Raw genomic sequence first — 20,318 nt, 5'->3', positions numbered from 1 at the left:
TTATGTTTGCAAAAATGCATTTATTTTTTAAGCATCAGGTTTTGGAAAGAAAAATGTAAGACAAGCTACATAGTTACCGTAACAGTGCCTTCAACGTGTTTGCACCTGATAAATGGAGAATTGCATGAAAAATAAATCACAGCAAACAGCTCCCAGTCACATTCTAGCTGATCAAAGTTCATAAAAATCCTCAAAACAACCATCGAAACCAAAGTCTCCTTCACTGACAATATTATACCGTGTCTAGCTTATGAGAAAACTATTAAATTGGAAAAAAAAAAAAATCATTATGCATGCTTAACCATGTGCCTGAGCATCAACCTTTCCTCACATTTTTAAAGGGACTACTTGCAGCGTGTAAACATGTCCGTATATTGTTGGCATAATGAACTGCCAGTTAAATCAGAGAAAACATTTCCACTGACTTCAGTGGGCGATGGAGCATTTGCCTACTCTGCAGCTTTCTTTCCAGAAAACTATCGAAGCCTGCAATAATACTCTCTGTGAAAGTTACTTCCTTCAGATAGGCATATTTTGGTATTTTCACTTATCTACACGTAAGATTAAGGTCATCGTACTGTAGCCCATAATCATCTTCTCACAAATGGGAGGAGCACTACAAGAGCTTATTGTATTTAATCAGTATGTTTTCACTGCCTTTTAGAGGAGCTCCAGTGTAATGGTTATTTAAATCTGACTACTGTTTGTTTTTTCCCATTTTATTGTAAAACAGTCAAGTGGGAAAACATAATATGCAGAAAAATTTTTGGCTGAGTTAAGATGTAATTAAGTGGAATTGAGTACTTAAATTTAAAATATCCTTAGCAAAGTGTTTCTGGTATTTCTTCTATTTTTGTAGCAAGATGTAAGATGCTGGCACTGGTGCTTACTGAGAATTGTACACATGCCTTTTGGAAAAACACAGGTTTTCAAAAGCAATAAATCAGTGCCCGTGTTCAGCCAAAACAATCCCCAGGTATCGCGAGGACACCCTTGAAGTTACACGAAGTGGGTGAACTTGGCCAAAGAGCTGTCACTAATTTAAAGTGAGGGGTAAATGGCATCCTTCCTTGTCACTGCCTTTCATAGCCGCTGAAGTTATACAACTGTAAACATTAAGATTACGAGAGGAGCTGGTGGAAAAAATCACAATGAATAATTTGCTTAAGAAATTAGCCTATGCTCTATTACTGAAATCACCGTGGCAGGGACACTCTCTTTAAAAAGTTGTGCCAACTGAACCCATTGCGCAGAGATTTCACGGGGCGGATCCACCGCAGGTACCTCTGGGCACAAGAAGCCACACGCAGAAGAGAGCAAGGACCTGAACGGTACCACCAGCATCATCAAATCCACCCGCACCGATGCTGAGTCCGGCTGTGCCCAGCCCGCGGCGTGCGGCCGGTGGTCCTGCCCCTCGGGGTCCCACGGCGAAGGCCACGTGCTGATGCCCACCTCGCCCCCAGGGGCAGCTCAGAGCGGGAGAAAGTCACTCGGACTTTCCAGGTCCCACTCTCTGGAGTGTTTGAGGAGCCATTGGGAGAATTTGTCTTGCAGAGAGTCTTAGGCCGGCTGTAGGTGTGAGTTATGGGATGCGTCAGCAATTACGGAGCAAACTTAGAGCTGGGTGAGGAGGAATGTGGGGAAGGCGAAGCAGAGGTGAGTGTGGTGACCAGTGGGATGCATGCAAAGCCGGGGCTGCCGTGCTGAAGCAAGCTGCCAATCTTCACACGTCTGCAGCCCTGAGTGCGGAGACCAAAGCTGCCACTTATTGTTACTGGCCATTTCCAGGTTCTCGTGCGTGTCGTGTGTTTTTAGCAGAGAAGACACTTCAGCGGATGTCAGTGTATGGATGTAGGATTGTCTTTGGCTTGATCATAGAGCCATGGAGTTGGGAAAATAGAAGAAAAACTCCTGGGATGTTTCCACCGTTTCCTAGCATAAGCTTTGTTGCTCTCTCTTCTATATTTTCTAATCGAGCGAGGTCAGGCGCGGGTGGCACAGCAGTAGGTGTAGTCATGCCAGCTGAGCTGCTCATCAGCCTCCAACACAGCAGTCTTAAACAGACTTTTATCTTCTATATATCAAAAGACTTCCACTGCTACAAAACTCCCCTGAATAAACTTGCAGGATCTTCCACAACAGAGTTGGTAGTCGAGTATCACAGAACAGTCCCAGATTTCATATGAAATATCCTAATTCTTTTCAGCTGGCTTTTTTGTCATTCCTTAATTGATGAGGCACTCTCTTTGCTCATGAGCCGACTCCTGATGACCATGCTGCTGTGCCTTGATATCTGGTCCTGAAACTCTGAAGTCATAAAGAAATACAGGATCGGATCCAAACAGCAGTCCAGACTCGCAAGACTTAAGCAAAAGGGTTGGGCGTAGAGCGTGATGGTACTCAGGAAGCAGTCTGTAATGACATTTTCTTTCACCAACATGTAGAAAAAGAAGTTGATGTGGTATGGTGCAAAACACACGCAGAACACGATGGCACACATGGAAACCATCCTTAAAGCTTTCCGCCTCTCACTGCTGTTTTGCAGCGGTATGTGGAAGTCCCGAAGAGAATCTTTTGTTTTCCAAGTACAGAATAAAATAATGATGAGCGGGCCGATGAACCCGAAGAGCTCCGCCGTGCCTGTCATCAGCACGGTGGCCGCTTTGCTGCTGATCTGCCGGACTTGAAGGTCTGCAAAGCAGGTACTGGTGTTATTGTCCAGGCCGTAGCTGCGCATGATGGGGAATGGCAGACACGCCACGCCAACGACAAACCACACCGCAGCGCTGATGGCTACGTCGTACCGCCGCTTCCAGTCCTTGGCTTTGAACGGCTGATACAGGAAGAAATACCTCTGAATGCTGATGCAGGTGAGGAAACAAATGCTGGCGTACATGTTGAGGTACTTCAGGTAGAAACACAGTAAGCAAAGGAATCTCCCAAAAGGCCATGTAGAGTTGATATAATAGTATATTCGCAGTGGCAGCGAGAGGACGTGAGCCAGGTCGGCCATGGCCAGGTTGATCATGAAGATGACGGCTTTGCTCTTCTTGCTGATGAAGAGGCACAAGACCCACAGGGCAGCGCTGTTGGCCAGGAGGCCGGGGATGAATATGAGGGTGTACGTGGTTGCGTACAGGGTGTTTTTGAACGTTATATTGTGACTGGAGCAGGTCTGGTTGCTCTGCGTCATGACTGGGCTGCTGGAAACATCTGTCGTGGTGTAAGGCGAGTGGGTCATTCCTGTAGAGAACAAAAACAGGGGCTGTAAAGGCAAAGGCACTGCAAGATCTGTCGATATTCACATTTGCATTTCCTATACGACTATTCAGTACAAAGAGGAGGTTTGGAAATGTCTTCTGTGTAAAACATCCCGCTATTTTCTTCAAAGCTGCCCTTTCAGAGGTCTCCCACTATTCACTCAGAGATGGGGGACCATTCCCGTTGTGTCCCCTGGCTGGGCTCTCCGAGTGCCGTAAGCGTGGGTGAAGCTGTGCTACACTGCTAACAGAGGAGCAGGAGAAGCTGCCTATCCTTTTGGGAGCTCAAGGTCATCTGCGGTTTGGTCTCTGGGTAGCAGGGAAGGAATACGCAGAAGAAAGGTGTGCCATAGCCCAGCTTCTGCGTGTGAGCAGCCACATGGGCCAACGATCAAAACGTGGGTGCCAACCACTGAATCATGCCTGCCGATAAGTTGTCCATTAGGCATTGTGTGGGTGGCATCTCTCCTGACCCCATCAGTGGACCTCATGGACCCACCTTCTCCGGCATGATGGGGACAGGCCATGTGGAAAAGGGTAGCAGGGAGTGGGCTTGAAAAGTTTGACTGTTGTAAAAGCAGCGGGTGCTGCCATGTATTTAAGCTAATGTAAGAAGCAGAGACCTAATCGGATCACCAACTTCCATTTCTCATCACGCCAGCAGCCTCAGTTTAACGCTTTTTTCCATCAGATAATTTTATTTTTAGATATTTCCAATTTCTGGCTTTCCTTTGATTCAGATAGGTAGGGATGGTGAAATGTCACATGTTGAACGGTTGGGCCATCTTTCTTTGGTCAGCTTTTGTAACTGGGACTTGGCTTCAGTAAGGCAACTCAGGCAGGAGGAGTTTGGTTTTATCAGGTATTTCCCCATAGGGTTATAATTCTCATTACAGCGATTGCCTCCTGTGTATAATATAACTGTTAAATTTGAATATCAGGTTCCTGATTCATGTGGCACTGCAGACACTGATTCATTCCTTCTGACTCATTTCCTGCACCGCTGGCAAGGGGCATTTGCCAGAAAAAGTGTCTCTGTAGGTAGCTATTAGTAACTCATACCCTCTTACTAATGTTTTTTTTCCTTCATGTTACAAAAAAAGAGGAGCGTTTAGAGCTCTCAAGTGACAACACAAATAGCTACTTTTTTCAGCCTGTTAAGCGTTGCGGTACTTGGACTTGGCGGTTCGTACAGACACTGTTCGGGCCCCAGAAATGCCCAGACGTGGCGGGGTCCCAGCATGGGACACAAGCCACCCTCGCCGCGGGTGCAGTGGCTCTGGCTGACGCTGATGGCCACCTAACCACTGCTCCCGCGAGCTCCCTAAACAGATGCTGCTGCCAATTTCCTCGCTTTTCTTTTTAAAGTCGTCTTTCATTTTCTCATGCTCTTCAAAAAGCAAGGTCTGCATGTTTATCTCCTGCAGCACCCTGAGCTTTAGCAACTGGGCTACATCCTTCAGTTGCATCAAACTTCAAAGAAATGAGAAACCCTCTATCTAATGCCCCTCCTTCGCCAGGACGGCAGGAGTGCACGGAGGCCGGGTGCCTCAGAGCACACCTCCCAGGCTGGTTTTGTCTCTCAGGGCAATCCCTCCAGTCTGCAGTTTGCTCCCAGTAACCCTCGCCCCAAGGCAGCTCTGGGACATGATGCTCTGCTCCGTGGTGGGGTGTCCCCAGCTGCCCCCATCCCATGACACTGCAGCCTTGCTCCTCTCACAAGGACAGAATGTGCCCATGAGAAGGGAAGAGGGCTCAAAGGGTGCTGGTAAGGAAGGGAAAGATGCATCTGGCCCATGGGCTGATCGGCACCGGTCTGAGAAGCAACGCTGGAGGCCTCCCGCTCTGCTTGCTGGTGCTCCTCAGGACACTGAGACAGGGAGCAGACAGGACATGGAGCTGAGCACCGGGGTGTTCACTCAGGGTGTTGCTTCTTAGAGCGATAAATTTGGGTTACATCCCTTTTCTTGAGAGTGCTGTGAATTTCTGGCTCTGGATATTTGTGATCCTTTTCCGTCTGGAAAGCCTAGCTGGACATGCTGTCTGCTGCCCTTGTCTCCAACACTCGATTCCTGTCCCTTCAGGTGACCTCCCACCAGCGGCCTGGTTTCCCTTGGGTGTAAGGGTTAGGCTGAGTGGCCGGTGCTCCTCCAAAACAGGAGTGCTAGATGGCCACTGAAACCGTGGAGGATTGGGTACATTTGCAGAACGTTCTATTTTAAGGGCACACTTGCATTTAAATGCTGGTCAGTGCCCTCATGTTCTGCAATTCAAATGAGTCATAACAGTCAGTTTGCTTATTGAGGTCCCCAGATACAGTTAGCCCTCATTTACATTTCATGTGACAGCTGAGGACCAGACTGCAACGTCAGCAATCAGAATAATCAAGTTCAGGCTGCTGACTCAAACTGGCCTCGGAATGGAGCCATTTAGGGTAAACCGACGTGTCCAGGACGCGTCTGCTGTAACATCGAGGGTGTAACACACGCTTGATACCAGAATTCAGCCTTCACTTTCTGATTGCAGCGCGCTGTTCCCAGGCACGCAGGCGAGCACAGGGCTGCGCTGCAAGGGCTGCAGGTGCCGGAGTCCATGGGCAGCCCACTGCACGCAGAGGGTTCCCCTCTCGGCCTTCATCTTCATCTGCTAATTGTCCACAAGGTGTCAGAGTTAATCAAGATTGCATTTCTTTGCCATCCTCTTTTAGGCAGTTTTCTAACCCCTAAAGGACTAAGGCTGTCTGAGTGGCAGGAGGCAGAGGCGGCGGTGTGACTATGTTCTCATGAGTTCTCATGAGCTACCTTCCAGAGTGACCCCAAACTGAACAGTTCCAGTATTGCTGAATAACTGCTGTTAGGAAAAAACCTGCTCCCAGGAGCAGTCCTCACATTGCTGATATTTACAGGTAGGAGCGTCCTGAAAAGCTGCACTTTGGTGGAGACTGGGGAGCTGCTTTGAAACTTGGAACCAAAAGAGAATAAAACCCAACCTGCGGAAACGCAGGTGATGTCCCATCCCCACCGCCCCGACCAAATGTCACGCTGTGGTTGAAGGAGAGGAGCTGCATGGCCCGTGGAGTCAGAAAAAGCCTCTCCTTGGCATTCGGTGAACTCGGGGTCAGGCTGTTTGTAATGAAGTGGACTGAGCAGGCTGACCTGGCTGGCAGTGCAAAAGCATTAACACAATTAATATCTACATGGGCGATGTCTGCTGGCTTATCAGAACAGGGCGCTTTCTGAGAATGAATGGCTTCATTACAAAGTCATAAAAGTATAATGAGATTAAACCATGTCTTTAGACAAAATGCACCCAGACATATGCCCGGGGGACTACAAAATGATTGTATTTCTGCCCTTCCTCCCACTTCTCTTGTTCAGATTGAAGTTTAACCCTCCACTGTCCCCTTATCTCCCCACCTGTGCACAAAAGCAGACACACAGAGATGCCACTGAATGTCTGTCGGAAATTAGGTCTCCAAAGCTGTTAAGAAAGCAAAGGCATTTGCTGCGTGATGTGTGTACAGCAAAGGTAGAAGGCTGAAAAGCTCCATCAGATTTTATAGATGCTTATTTACATATTGCAGGGAGATGGCTCCTACTAAAAGATTGTTTACAGAATATGAAATCTAAAAAAAAATGGCAGTAACTAAATACACTGTTATCTAACTGCAGGTTTTTACATTTTAAGTCGAGTCTGTATTTCTGAGGCTGTTGCAATAAGGACATAATTAAATTTGCATGTTATTACTCGTAGCTGGACATTTGGAAACTAAATGTGGCATTTCCAGGAAAAAATGTTCATCTTGATAGGACTTGAGAAGCACAGCAGTGTCGTTCCAGAGTCCTGGATCTTTCCGGCATGCCCATCAGCAGATGGGTTAATTGATTTGATTAAGACACCAATGCCTCTCTACTCTGCCCTCATTGCATGGCCGTGAACATCTCACACTGTTGCACTCACACTTCAGTATGAAACCTCTGCAGTCAGAAGTGGAAAGTTCTACAGTTAAGGGTACTTTTTCTGGTTTTCTTCTTCCACACACACCAAAAAAAAAAAAAAAAAAAAAAAAGCAGATCTGGGTTGTCCAATGTGTTGTGATGAGCTGTTTTCATTTTGCAACACTAGTCTAAGTCTCTCTTCTGCAGCTCTGGCAGCTGAAGAAGCAGGGCATGCACTGGCAGCAGGACGCCGGCAGCCTCGTGGGAGCACTTGCTCCAGGCTGGGCGAGGGCTGTCCTGCGGATGGACTTCCACCACAGATGCAATTCCCACGGCCGGTGATGTTCGCACCGGAGCCCAGGTCCCAGCACTTTCGCTTGACACCAGAAAACGTGCTCTTGAGCAAAAATCACACTCTTCACACATCCTACCACTCCAGTCTGATGCTGAACTCTGCTCCTACATAAATCTGTGGCAAGCCAGATTTGACATACTGACTCACCTTTGGTGTGATTCCCTTTTGATTTACTTTGAATTCGCCCACTATGAATCCTGTTTATAATTGCTAAAGGGCATATGTGCTATATCACTGTGCTCCCGCCAGAGCTGAGCTGCGGTGCAAGTGAATGCAAACCCATCAGTAAACCACCTTTTACAAAGTACAGTCTAAAAGCTTCAGCCCATGAACTAAGTTAAGTTTTAATCCAGACCAGTGACTGCAGTCTGAATTATGAATTAAAACTGCCTGAGGATTCTCATTAACAAAAACAAGTCCAAGCAATCTTGCTATTTTTGTCATATTGTGCCCCCCCCCAACTAATATTAATTTCCTAATGTTGCAACTCAGTCAAGGAGCACAAAGACAGGCAGCACGTAGGGGTTTTTTATGGTAATATAAGTCACTGTTAGGAAAAACAGATTTGCAAGTTTCCACTTACTGTCACATATGATTGTACAATAAAAGATATTCCCTGAGAAATCAGGCAAAAGAAAGAAAGAAGTTGTGCCTGGTGATGACACCAGAGAACAGTCGGAGAACCGCTCATTGCCCACGCTGTAACATTTTGCTTTCTCTAGCAATAGCAATTTCATGCAGCCACTGTTTCAACTCCTCCATGTGTTCACACAGAGGATTGGCGCGCAAGGAGGGCTGCTGTTTTTTCAAGACTCAAAGCGCAACAAATCTCCTCTTGGCAAGAGCCAACCCCTAAGAAAAAGCTGGAGGAGCGCAAGATTTTTGTAGGAAACAGCATGGGCTCGTTAGCATCGGTTCTAGATCACAGAGAGAGAGCTTAAAAGCAGCCTTACCTTTTCAGGCAGACACGCAGCTAAGTGCAACTGTGCTGTCAGGAGGAAGTAGAGTGTCCCGGCTTCACCGCACCAGTCTTGTTTACATGTGCACAGCGACCTGAATGACATCACAGGGTGCTGCAAGGTGCTGCTTTGCCTGCAGCTCTGCGCCGGGGCTGCTGCTGGGGCAGGCGTCGGGCTCGCAGCCCCCACCTGCTTTTGTGGGACTCGCTTGCTCGGTTCCCAGCCCTGCTGAGCTGAGTCCCGGCCAGGCGTCCGCACGCTTGCCCCAAAATCGGGTTCGTGTGCCTTCATCTGAGGTGTTTTCTCTCCCGCTGCTCTGCCGGGATGGCGCAGCACTCCTTGGGCTGCTGCGTGGGAGAAGGTCCTGAGCGGAGCTGGGTGCAGCTCTGTGCAGGGCACCCCTTCCTCCTCTCCCACTCTTCCTCCTTTCCAAGCACGGCTCCGAGCTGACCGCAGAAACGCTCCCGAGGTTTCTGCTTGCTCCTCGCTGGGAAGCTCAGCCTTGCTCTTGCCTCCTGCTCGCGGGGCTATGGAGAGCCATTGCCGCGTGTGAGCCTCGGGCGGTGGTTGCTCTGTTTCACCTAGTGCTGTGCCCTCTTGCCAATGAAGTCCAATTTCCCAATGGCTTTTTATAGCACTCGTGTGAGCCTTGCTTGGCATTTCTCTTGAACTAAATAAGCAGGCAGCTCCCTTTGCACTTGCTGGAGCTCGCTGCCAGCTATGTCAAACGGTGGCATTTCTGAAATTGTGTCCAGCAATGGGGTGAAATCCAGCTTCACCCTTATCCCGGGGGGGTAAGTGCATTAGTGAGACTAGGACTTTACCCACTCAGAGGATCTGTTTGGATTTTCAGAAGGCCACCGGGAATGTGCCCTGCTTTGCCTCTTCAGGATCAGCCTCTGGCTCGCAGCACATGACTGGCCCTGTAGCTCAGCAGTTAAGCTCTGCTCTGTTGTGGTTTACGGGTGTGAAGCACGTCATCACTACACCTACCACTTGACTTGGGGACAAAATACATGTTGCAGTCAGGCTGCTGAGAAACCTCAGAACCCCAAACCTAATGGCTCCAATTCAAATAAGAACGCTCCGCGATGAACGTCCCCTGAAATGCAGCGCTGTGCTGTACAGATGGTCCTGTTTCCATGAATTGTCAAAGGAGGTTGGTAGAAGCTGGGAGATTGTCAGATGTTTATTTTTAAATTACTTATATGGGCTTAATGAAAAGCAATAGTGAGCTTTTGGCCAACGTTGCAGCGTTTATCAGTACATCCTGTTTAGCTGATTTTTTAAGTTGTTCATCAGCAATGGAAACATATTTGCTGGAATTTATCCACTCCCAAAGTTGTCTTTAACATTAAACCACCGCGCAATACTCTGCAGCCCAGCAAGCTAAGCCGAGCCTTGTTTGGGAAGAGCAATTCAGAAACAGTTCACTGGCTGACCTCACCAGCATTTGTGCAAAACAAACATTATCAGCTCTTCTGCATATGTTCCCTCATCTGCATGAACTCCATCTAGAACGCTTTCATCCCTTGCTCAGTTATCAATAAAAGACCTGACTGATTTGAGCAAAGCCACAGTCTTTGCAGAAGGGAGAGCTGCAGTTAATCGTAGCTGCGCTTGTACATGTCGGTATGTGAAACATTGCAGTCACAGAAGTAAACTGTAACAATAAGAAAGGGTGCTTGTGAAAATGCGCGCTATACTTAAGAACGGGTCTGCTTACAGAAGAGATGTAGCTACTCATGCACATAAATTGTTCAGGCAGCCTGGTTTAGGGCAGATTTTTATACAAGAAGTGTAGGACCAAGACAGAGATTTAAAGGCACAGGTCATATAAAACCTGCAGAATAATTCTGTTGAAGTTCTTTGTGTTTAAATTGACCCGGTTGCAAAGTGGGGATAACATTTTCCTGTCTGAAACTGAAGGATGTTTGCTGTCTGGGCTTTTTCGTAAGACTCAGCTAGAAGATTACGTACATTCAAAACACTTTGTGGTGACCTGTGCAGCACCATGCATGCTCGGTCCGGGCAGAGGCCCGTGGTGTAGTCAGCCTGGAGGATCTGAACCTCGCTTGCCAGTATTGCACATCAGTTATCCTGCAGACAAGGAGTGAGGAAGTGGGTTTTTCTGCTGATAAAACTGAACTCACTCTAGGGATTCTGCAGACGGTTATGCTGGTTACAGATGTGCTTTCCCTATAGATCTATTTGCCCTAATTTTGTAGGTAAAACTTCGATTTGCATAGCATGCCTAAGACTGTTCCCGCTCTTGGTTATTGCTTACCAGAATAATGAGCTTGCCAAAAATATTCAGTACCATAATTACCTATATGAGGGGAGAGCACGGCTCCTGCAAAACAGCACGGGCAATCATTTCCTGGAGTTCAGAGAAGGGGCTTGACCTCAGCTGTATTTGTGCCGCTCCGGGTCAGTTACTCGTGGACCTTCCCCGGAGTGGTCTATACGTGAGTTTTGTGTCCTCCACTGTAGAGATGAGAAGCCGGTGTGGAGCAGCCTCCCCGGTAAGAGGATGCCCTTGGCTGCAGAGCCTACCTGCGCGTTCAGGAGGTGTGGGGTTTAACTGCAGCAGCAGCCTGGACGTTGGCTGCTGCAGCTCGTCGGTGCCAGCGCCGCCGCCGGTATGTAATGAATAATTGAGCAATACATGCTGTCATGGCTTTCGTGCAAAAAATAACTCCAAATTTGCCTGTTGGTCTGTTAGGAATCTCGTTTCAACGTGCAAGAGTGAACACATGTAGAAACATGTTACTGTGGCTTTTTCATGCTTCTGTTTCCCTTCTGAGTTCTTTTCCAAAATCCAAAATGAGGTCGCTACTATGCGTCTTACCAGGCAATAACAGCATCAATGCATGGTAGTCCAGAGAGTATTTGAAGCAGGTTTTTTTAGATATGCATGTTTTCCACATGTACAAGGGGAGAAACCACATAAGGAAAAAAATCAATCTTCAATGAAACAAATTACAGGGAACCAGAGAAAAAACAATTGCATGTCTAAATTACTATTAGCATCGGTAACATTGTATAATGATTAACATTTGCCTGAAATAAAGATTTAGAGTTAGATTTCATGTTGTAGCATGGATAGGAAATTTATTTTGCTGTCAACTCAAGCCTTTGTAGTATGGAAAAGCAGATCTTCAGTGAAAGATACTACCAAGAAGTTACATGAGTTTTGTTAAAAGTTGGACTATGACAAACAGAAAGTTAATATTTGTAACCTGGTTGTCTGTCTTCTTATGGAGAGCTAGACAGGTTTATTTAAAGGAGTACAATCGCTTATAATAGAAAGCGAAAAGCATATATGCAGATTAAAGTACATAAATGTGTTGTTTATTCTAAAATCCTCTTGCATGCTATAAATCAGATAACAAAAAGAGGAACACAGAATGGCAAACATTTCAAAATTCTGTACTTTTATCTGTGTATTTGGGCCCCCAGATGGTAATCATTTTTTCCCTTTAAAAAGAAAAAAAAAGAAAAGAAAAAGCAGGCATATTGAAAAGGCAACAACTGGGTGTACTGTGAGAAATAATTTCTAATTACCTGCTTGTGTTTTTATGGCAACTGAAATCTCATTGCTCATTAGTGACTCTTTTGCTTTTACAGAGCTAAAATGACATAGCATAGTTAAATCATGTTGTTAATAATTTCCTCTGGCCCTAGTACAGACGCACATGTTACTTTTGTCCAAAAGAGAGGCAGATTCATTTGAAATAGATTGGTTTTTAATTCGAAACAGGAACATTTCCTAATAGAGAAGCCTGCTAGTTCTGTCTTAGTTCATCACTGACTACATCCCACAACACTCGCTCCCTTCCGTGGGCTCTTGAAACCGTGAACAGATAATGAACTGAAAACGTTCATATCCAAGTGTTTCTATAGTAACAAAAATATTCCTCTCTGACAGCAGAAAGAGAAAGGAAATCTTAGAATGCTTTGGAGTGTGGGGTACCCAGAACCTTGGAAGTTCACCCCAGATTTTATTCAGACCAGCTGAGCACCTTGAACCTCTGGAACTGGATGAAACGCTGAGAAGATTTTCTCATGGGAGATTTGGGGCTTGCCAATACCAGCCACAAGTGCTTGCCCGTCAGAACCATTATTGTTATTTACTTCTGAAGTTCTGTTTTTCAGCAGAAACTACAAAGGAGGAAATATGTCTTCTACTCTGACACACCAGAACCTCTGAGAAGTATTTTCCATGCAACTGATACTAAAAATAGCTTCATCGGTTGTCTTCGCTAAAATCTCCTTTACAGTTCAGAATCCCTTGACATGCAGGATCCAGTAACCTATGGCCTTTTGGAGGGGACAAAAGAAAATCTTGTGTGGGAGGGACCTGCGAGGGAATATGCGCTTATTTTTGTCGGTGGTGATTTTCATTTCTTTGCCCAGTTTGTCCAAGAGGCTTGCAAAGTTCTCTTTCCAAGGGGGTCAACAGAGCAGTGAGTAACCCTGTAGCAGCTGGTTGCAAGCCTGCACGTGTGATTCCTTTTTCTCATCTGCACGGCGTATTGCACACATCCTTGACGGGCCTTTAGGAGCTGCGTGCTGACTGCCATTGCTCGCTGCCAGGCAGTGTTCCTGGAGGAGAAAGACTGGCACAATCTGGTGAGATCCAACTCAAGGTAAAGGTTACACAATTAACAGGCTTTAGAGCTCTCTGCATGAGGATCTTCTAGTATCAGATCATCATGCTAAGGGAACCAAAATCAGCTTAGAAGTTATCTGCTAGACTTATGTCAACTCTTACATGTTGGTGACTAACCCCTTTTGTACTGGCAAGCTAATTAGAAGAGTAGTGGTAATGAAAGTCTGCAATAGTGGTGTGAACTTGTACATCCTCAGGTTGTCGCCATTGGGAACCTACATGAAACTTAATAGCTGGCTTTCAGGAAATGAGATTTTCAGTCTCGATTGGAACCATTGGGGCATTCCCATGCCACAGCTCGCCCTCCCTGCCTAAGCCGGCAGATACGATGGCTGTAAAGTGTCGTAGTGCCTGGGTCAGCAGGGGAAAGCTCATGAAAGTGGTGTGGGAAGATCCATGGTTCTGAGTTCAGATATTTGCATGTTTGCGGTACCACCTCTCAGCAGACCAAAGGAGTTCCCATCTGTTACATGACATTGCCTACCAGCACCTCATGATTTAACACACGTAGAGAGGAAGAGAACTGGGCACCAGGAAGGCTGGAAGGAAAATGAGGCTTCTGCAAAAGCCATTGGTGTGCCAATGTCCCAGATATTGTCTGTGACGTTGCAGGCTGCTGCAGCCTGCGCATGACACCTGCAGGGTGAAGGGCATTTTCATGCAAACTGGAACACAAAAAGCAATGCACTCCACAGGGGATTGCCGAGACTGGAAAACACCCTCCAAACAAATATGAGCAATTTCCACTCATGTTCTTCATCACATTTTCTTCATAAGGCTGTGCTTCCCCTTTCACTTCATCTGGGTAGATAGCAGCAAAGGTTTCAGCAAACAGAGAATTTAATAAATTTTAAAACTAGGAATAACTTGACAAGAGTGAGGTCAGACTGCTAGCATACGCAAATGAGATTGGTGTATAGGTCAAACTGTACAAGAGCAAAAGTCATAGCAAGTCAACTAAACTCAATATAGCAAAGTACTGGTAGGGGCTTGCCACTAAAGCTAATCCCCTGTAAGCCCCTCTCGTATCTTCTGCCCTAAGCCAAAGCCAACTGCAGCTGAAAGAAGATGAAATCCTTTGCAACTTCACTGGCCATCCTTCAAAGTCATAATCAAGTGTGTGCAGCCAGCAGCGCGTGGGCTGAGGCCCAAGCAGCCGTACGTGCTGCTGGCAGGCCACGGGGCTAACAGGAATCCAGGCTGGAAAGCTCTCCACACCATCCCAGAAGCAAAGGGGCCAAGAGATACAGGGACAGAGAGCAGTGGGACTGCAATGGAAACACCTTGTATTCGTGCTCTGTCGGACGAGACTGTGCTACAAATGGGATGTTTCCCAAAGGGGGTTAGCAGGTGTCTGCATCCCCAGAAATTGTGCAGAGCTGGCAACGTTGTGCTGGATTGGGGCGGTAAAAGGCCTCTCAAGTACTGTGTGGGATAAACAAGGTGTCTACCAAGCATGAACACAGGGCTAGGCGTGTGCCTAGGTATCAAGATCTAATCATGTTCAGCAAAGAAACAAACAAATTCAATGACATCAACAGCTACCACCAGGAGACCAACAGCAGAAGTCATATTTCAGGTCTGCTTTGGGTAGCTCCTGTCTGGGAAAGGACTCCAAGGAGAATGATTTGTGGAAGAAAACAGGGTCATGAAACAATTGTTTTATCATTCCATTAAGATGAGAAACAGCACTGGCAGTACCTACAAATCAAAGCATCTACAACAAGGATTTCACTGGTTGACTGGAATAATAGAAAGGCACGAGAAGGATTTGCTCTTATCACTACTTCCCATGATTCTAACAGGGCGGGATAAAGTCTTGGGAGCTGGTTTAATTTCCCTGCCCAAAAACAGAGGTGGTGGGGAAGTATGTAGATGAAGATAGAGCAGCTTTATCTTAGTCCTTCCTGAGAAACATTAACTAAGTATAATCTGTTGAGGGGGTTTTTTGCTCATAAAGATCTTTCGTAAGCTATCATTCCTGCACTAAGTGCCTAACTGCGCTTGGACTCCACTGAAGCTGAACACCACCTGTTACGAACGCTAAGTTTGTGCCTTCCTGGGGGTATGGATGGAGCTGCAGCTGAAGACCTATGGTACAGCAGGTTCTAGGCAAAGGAGAGCTGGGCAGAGGCATGGACAGGAGCTGTGGCATCCCACAAGAAGGTGGATTTGGTCTTCTGACACTGGCGGGAGGGAGCAGAGCAGGAGCCAACGGGGCTGCGTGTCAGACCTGGGGCCTGCTTCCCATTTTGGAGACTGCTGTCCTTTGCTTGCATCCCACGAGGACTGTTAAATCCAGCTGCGTGTTGGAAGGAATGAGTAAGTATTTACTATTACAGGGAGTTAATTTGGATAGAGGAGTCAAGATTTCCTTGGCAATAATAATTCATTGGCCCTGTTGATTTTTTTCAGTCATTACTTCTCCTTTTGATGATTTCTCTAGCATCTCTGTATTTAGGTTGTCTCCTTTTTTCTATTTTCTCTTTTAAATTTATCTTTCACTTATCAGTCACTTTTTTTGTCTGACACCTGGGGAGGAAATGCAACACAACAATATCTTAATTACGTCTGCAGTTTGGCCATGTTTTGAGCAGAACGCACCCTTCAGATTCTGAGATGACACGATGGTTCAGCTACATACTATTTTTCTGACTTTTTTCCCCTATTTTCTCACTTTTCTAGCTTCTCACCCGTTTCGTTTTCTATCCATAATGTGGATTGTATCGAACTACCAATTCCTTAAATGGTATTTCTGAAGCTGAGGTATCAGTTGCCTTAAGGGATTTGACTCTAAGTTGGTGTTTTGAACCATATATGATCAGATATAGGATTAATGAGCTAGGAGAAGGAACATTTGTTGCCTTTGAGTCAGTCTACATTTATTTTTCCCCCTGTATTACAGTTCTACTTGGAGAGGGAAAGCGCAACTACCAGTTGCATTACCCTGGAACCAGCACCACAATTCCTATCTATTCATTAGGGCTTAAATCCAAGCTTTAACTGGCAAAACATGCAAACATTCCGCATCGTTTCTCGGGCTGTTTAAGTTTTTGCACAGAAATCAGGCCCACATGAAGTGCGTTTGAGCTGTGTGCGTAAACATTAGGGGCGTTTACCACAAACACATCTTGCAAACGTCTTCCCACACACAGAGTGCGCATTTAGCTAAAATACCTAATTAAGGAGCCAGATCACAACAGTCCTACCCCCCTTGAGAAAGCAGGCATCCGACAAACTTCTAATGGGTTTTTAATGTGATTGTAACTTTCAATTTTTGCTGCTTTAAATGAAAACCTTTGAGAATCTTGCTTGGGTGATTCAGAAGAAAGTTTTTGAGATTGGGATAATGCCTCTGTCTTTAAAACCTGCTGAGAAACCGAAGAGTACGGTCTGGGGGGGGCTCCACATGTAGAACATTCCAATGTGTAGTCCAAGAGAGAAAAAGTTCAGAATTGGCTTCTTAAAAAGTCTAATTTCAGACTAAAGGCAAAGTTTCTTATTTCCCCTCCTCCCTGAAACCAGTGGAAGAACGCATGACAATACAATCCCCTGTAAATCAAGCCATAGCTAATCCCAGTAACTGTAATTGCTGTTGAACTGGAACTGGACTCTACACTTTCTCATTTCAGGCTGGTTAAGGGGTTTGGGGCTTTTTTGTTTGGTTTTGGTTTTGTTTGTTTTTTTTTTTTTTGGCTTGCTGAGCCGTCATAAAACACTTTGGGTTTTGGGGTTTTTTCTGTTTACTCTTTGTAAGCAGAACACAGATGTTTCCCAGATCTGTCAGTAATTTTCAGGTTCCTCTTCCACATCAATATCAACGCCATCTCTACTTTTCCCAGGACATCTCAGCATCTTTGCATCTAGATAAAAAACATTTTTAGCCACAGTAAATGACAAAATGCATTTTCATGGATAGCTGCATCTCATAAATTCATGGTACAATCAATTTTTTCTGAGAACTATTGTACAGTTAAAAAAAAAAAGAAACCACTGTTTCGTGGTCAAGACATGCACAGTGATGTGAGAGGTTTACTCAATTTAATAATGGTGTCAGTGTGCAAAGATAAGCCATGGTGATTCCTTTTTTTCTTTCTTTCTCTCTAACTGGAAAGAGAAGTAATATCTGGAAGAAGCACTGAACAGTCACTGCATCAGGGATTTCAAGTTAGCTCTATTACCATGTATTTATTAGATTGCCACAGAGCAGAAGACATCAGGCTTCATCAAAACGGAAACAGGAAACCAAAAAGGATAAGCATATCCTGAGCAGCCCGTGAACAGGCTTGCAGGAGGAGTCAGGGACAGTGACCGCAGTCTGGCACTGAGGCGGTGTCAGGCACAGACACCTCTGAACTGCCACTGCAGAGCAGAGAGAGAAACAGGTCCCGTTTCACATGAAGTCAGGCCAAATCTGCAAGCAGGAAATGTTTGTTATTTGCTGGCTATATGGTTTCTTGTTAAAAGTGGCAAAAGTAATTAATCCTATTCTCATGGGGAGTGAGCGAGCGAAGGCAACAAAATATGTTTTTGCTTCCTAAAACATAAGATTAAAGCCATTGGAGAAGTGAGAGGAGCTCTGCAGCTGGGAGAACTCATTTTTTTCCTGTCCTCATTCAATCCTCTCTGCTGAGAAACAATTACCAAAAGATGGAGGGAGCGCATTTAAATCCTATTGTGGTGCTGGTTAAACATGACCCTTTTCCCATTAAGGTGTGAATTCATCACGCATAGCTTAGCAGCCTCTTCCATTACAGCTGTATTTTAAAAATTACATGTTTAAGCCCAAACCCCAGGTACCCTTCGTCTCACAGCTATTTCTTCAAACAAGGCTATTTATAACTTTCATCTGAAACTGGCCCAGAGCAGTACATGGCTGCTTTCTGCTCGTATTTGTTGGGGCTAGACTTGGTGCATCTCCATGACCTTGAACAACAGGCACTTGCTCCCATGCCTGATGTGAGGACACTGAAGTATGCAGGTCATGGTTTCTCCTCCAGCCCCCCGGGCAGATAGGCTCCTCGAGAGAGCAGGTGCTGCGAGCAGCGAGCTCAGAAAAGAAGCTGAGCCGATGGGTGCATCATCTTTCCCTCCCTCTTTTGGCTCAGTAAGTCTTGAATTCTTGGCTGTACAAGTGGAAGAGCTGAGAAAGGAAGGGCGGAGAAGGCACCCTTCCTTTTTACAAGGAATAATTGACAAGTGGGGTAGTTAGGGCAGTCTCCCTTGAGGTGTGTGACATGGGTGGGAACCCACCTTGGATGCCAGCACCGAGCCGGTCCTCCAGCCACGTGGAAATGACAAAGGACAGCGGTAGCACTACCGCAATTGCCAGGCATTCGGTTTCCCTTTGTTTATTTTAAGCACCCCTGCATCTGCATTTTGTGAGCAGCCTGATCGTGTCCATGTAAGTGTGCCTTTAGCACAGGGACTGGGTGGCCTGAGTTGTCCGAGAGGCTTAAAGGAATAGTTCTTTCCTGGATTCCTGCCGGATTGAGGCAGGAATTTGATGTTGAATAGCTTCGGACAGGGCAGCTCCAGGCACGTGGCGCAATTCCAGGGACTTTCTGAAGCCCAAATGGAAATGCAAAGTGTCTAAAGCACTTGGGCACATCCAGGGCAAGTGGTGGCTGCCTGTGACTGCAGTTTTGGTACCTCTGTCTTAAGCAAAACCACTTTTAAGAAGCCCAAGTCCTTTGTTCAACCTCAGTTTGAGCATTTGGGAGTGTGCTTGCTGATGGAAAGCTGATCACCGGAGATAACAATCAAAAGATTTCCCCTTGTAGGTCACCAAAGAAAACTTTAGGGAAAAAATGCTTTTTTTCTCAGCCTGTTTCTCAGCAAGAGAGTAAACTTGGGTAAAAGGTTGCTAATACTAGAACACTAGCCACACAGCTGCTTGACAGACAGCATTAACCTGGCTGAATTCACTGAGGTTTCACATTCATTCACCAAATTTTCACTTCAGAGCGGCATGCTTAGGAACTGCCTGTCCTATTGTATAAATTTGTCCTGTACACCCCACTGCCTGTCCTGATTTATATGACTGAAGCGTAACTGCTGCGACCAGAATCCAAACCAACTCCGGCCTGTTGGATAATCCCGTGGTGCACAAATCCCCGTGTCTCCCTACATGCAGTTGCTGCAGAATGCTTTACCCTCAGACCATTTAGGCCTGGCCCTGAGCAGCGTGGTTGTAATAGCACAGTTCCTTGCATGAGCTGTCTGGATATTTATGCAGCTTTGTGGGCAGGCTTCATAGCCCACATTGTTTCATGCAGCTGTGGCTTTACTGTTAGTTCCCCAGGCAGCAGGTCTGAAGGCCCCTGAACTAGGAGATGTAGCATAGAGAAATGTTTGTGTATTTATATAACTTCCCTGATTAATTATTTGAGGACCTCATGGCCTTTAATGTGCTCAGCCTACTAGGAAAGGCAGTGGTATTAGCTGTGTTTCACAGAAAGAGGACCAAAGGCTAAGACAAAAAGCTTCTGATTTCTTGTGTTGGTCTTGGTCCCTTTACCCACAGACCTTTGTGTCAGTTTATTTGGCTCCGCTGCTATAGCTGCCTGCCCTAATGAGACATCTCCATGTGCAGAGGTTCATTCGCACTGCAGCTCATGGATGCAGCCATGCCAAACCAGCTGGCCAGCCCCCAGCCCTCCAAAAAGATCCTTGCAGATTGTAGGGCCTTTTACCCTTCCTAAAGACCAGAAGGTGTCCATCAGACCACGGCAGTCTCAAATCGCTCCCTTCTGAAACAGCGTCTGGTTCCCAATCCATTCACTGTTCCATCCAGAGAGGGAGGCTGCCACTGTGCCATTAGCACGTGCACCTTGCATCGCAGGACTGATAGCTCTCCGTATTTCTCTGCTTGCTAACCCAAACTTCACAGCCCCTGGGCTGGCTTCCAGGCTCTGCCATCCTTTCCATTTCCTTGCTGATGTGGCACTTTGTCTAGATCTTTTTTCTAAGCACTCCTGGAAAAGGCTCTGAAAGGGGTAAACGTCGGCAAAAGCAGATGGATACGGAGTTGCAATGAGCAGCCTGAGTACAGTGCAGCAGGAGGCTATTCCTGTTTGGAATAGCAGCATTGCCTGGCAGCTGCGTTGGTTTTATTGCAGCAGACAA

General features: G+C 46.1%; 1 protein-coding gene across 1 annotated transcript; it reads right to left on the bottom strand.

Moving 5' to 3' along the window:
- P2RY10 (P2Y receptor family member 10) lies at nt 1–9,145 on the bottom strand. The gene is made up of 3 exons (XM_054839387.1): nt 8,705–9,145; nt 8,510–8,609; nt 1–3,246 (listed from the first exon to the last, which is right to left on the bottom strand). Exon 3 carries the CDS (start codon nt 3,242–3,244, stop codon nt 2,222–2,224), a length of 1,023 nt encoding a protein of 340 aa, XP_054695362.1. The 5' UTR covers nt 3,245–3,246; nt 8,510–8,609; nt 8,705–9,145; the 3' UTR covers nt 1–2,221.
- Between the last annotated feature and the right edge of the window lie 11,173 nt (nt 9,146–20,318).

This window comes from Grus americana, chromosome 12 (assembly GCF_028858705.1).
Source record: "Grus americana isolate bGruAme1 chromosome 12, bGruAme1.mat, whole genome shotgun sequence".
Taxonomy (NCBI): Eukaryota; Metazoa; Chordata; class Aves; order Gruiformes; family Gruidae; genus Grus; species Grus americana.
Note: the sequence above shows the minus strand (reverse complement) of the source record. Positions and strands in the feature narration are given on the sequence as shown.

Excerpts from the sequence above, each read along its gene's own strand:
- P2RY10 (XM_054839387.1), bottom strand. The coding sequence starts at position 3,244 with ATGACCCACTCGCCTTACACCACGACAGATGTTTCCAGCAGCCCAGTC.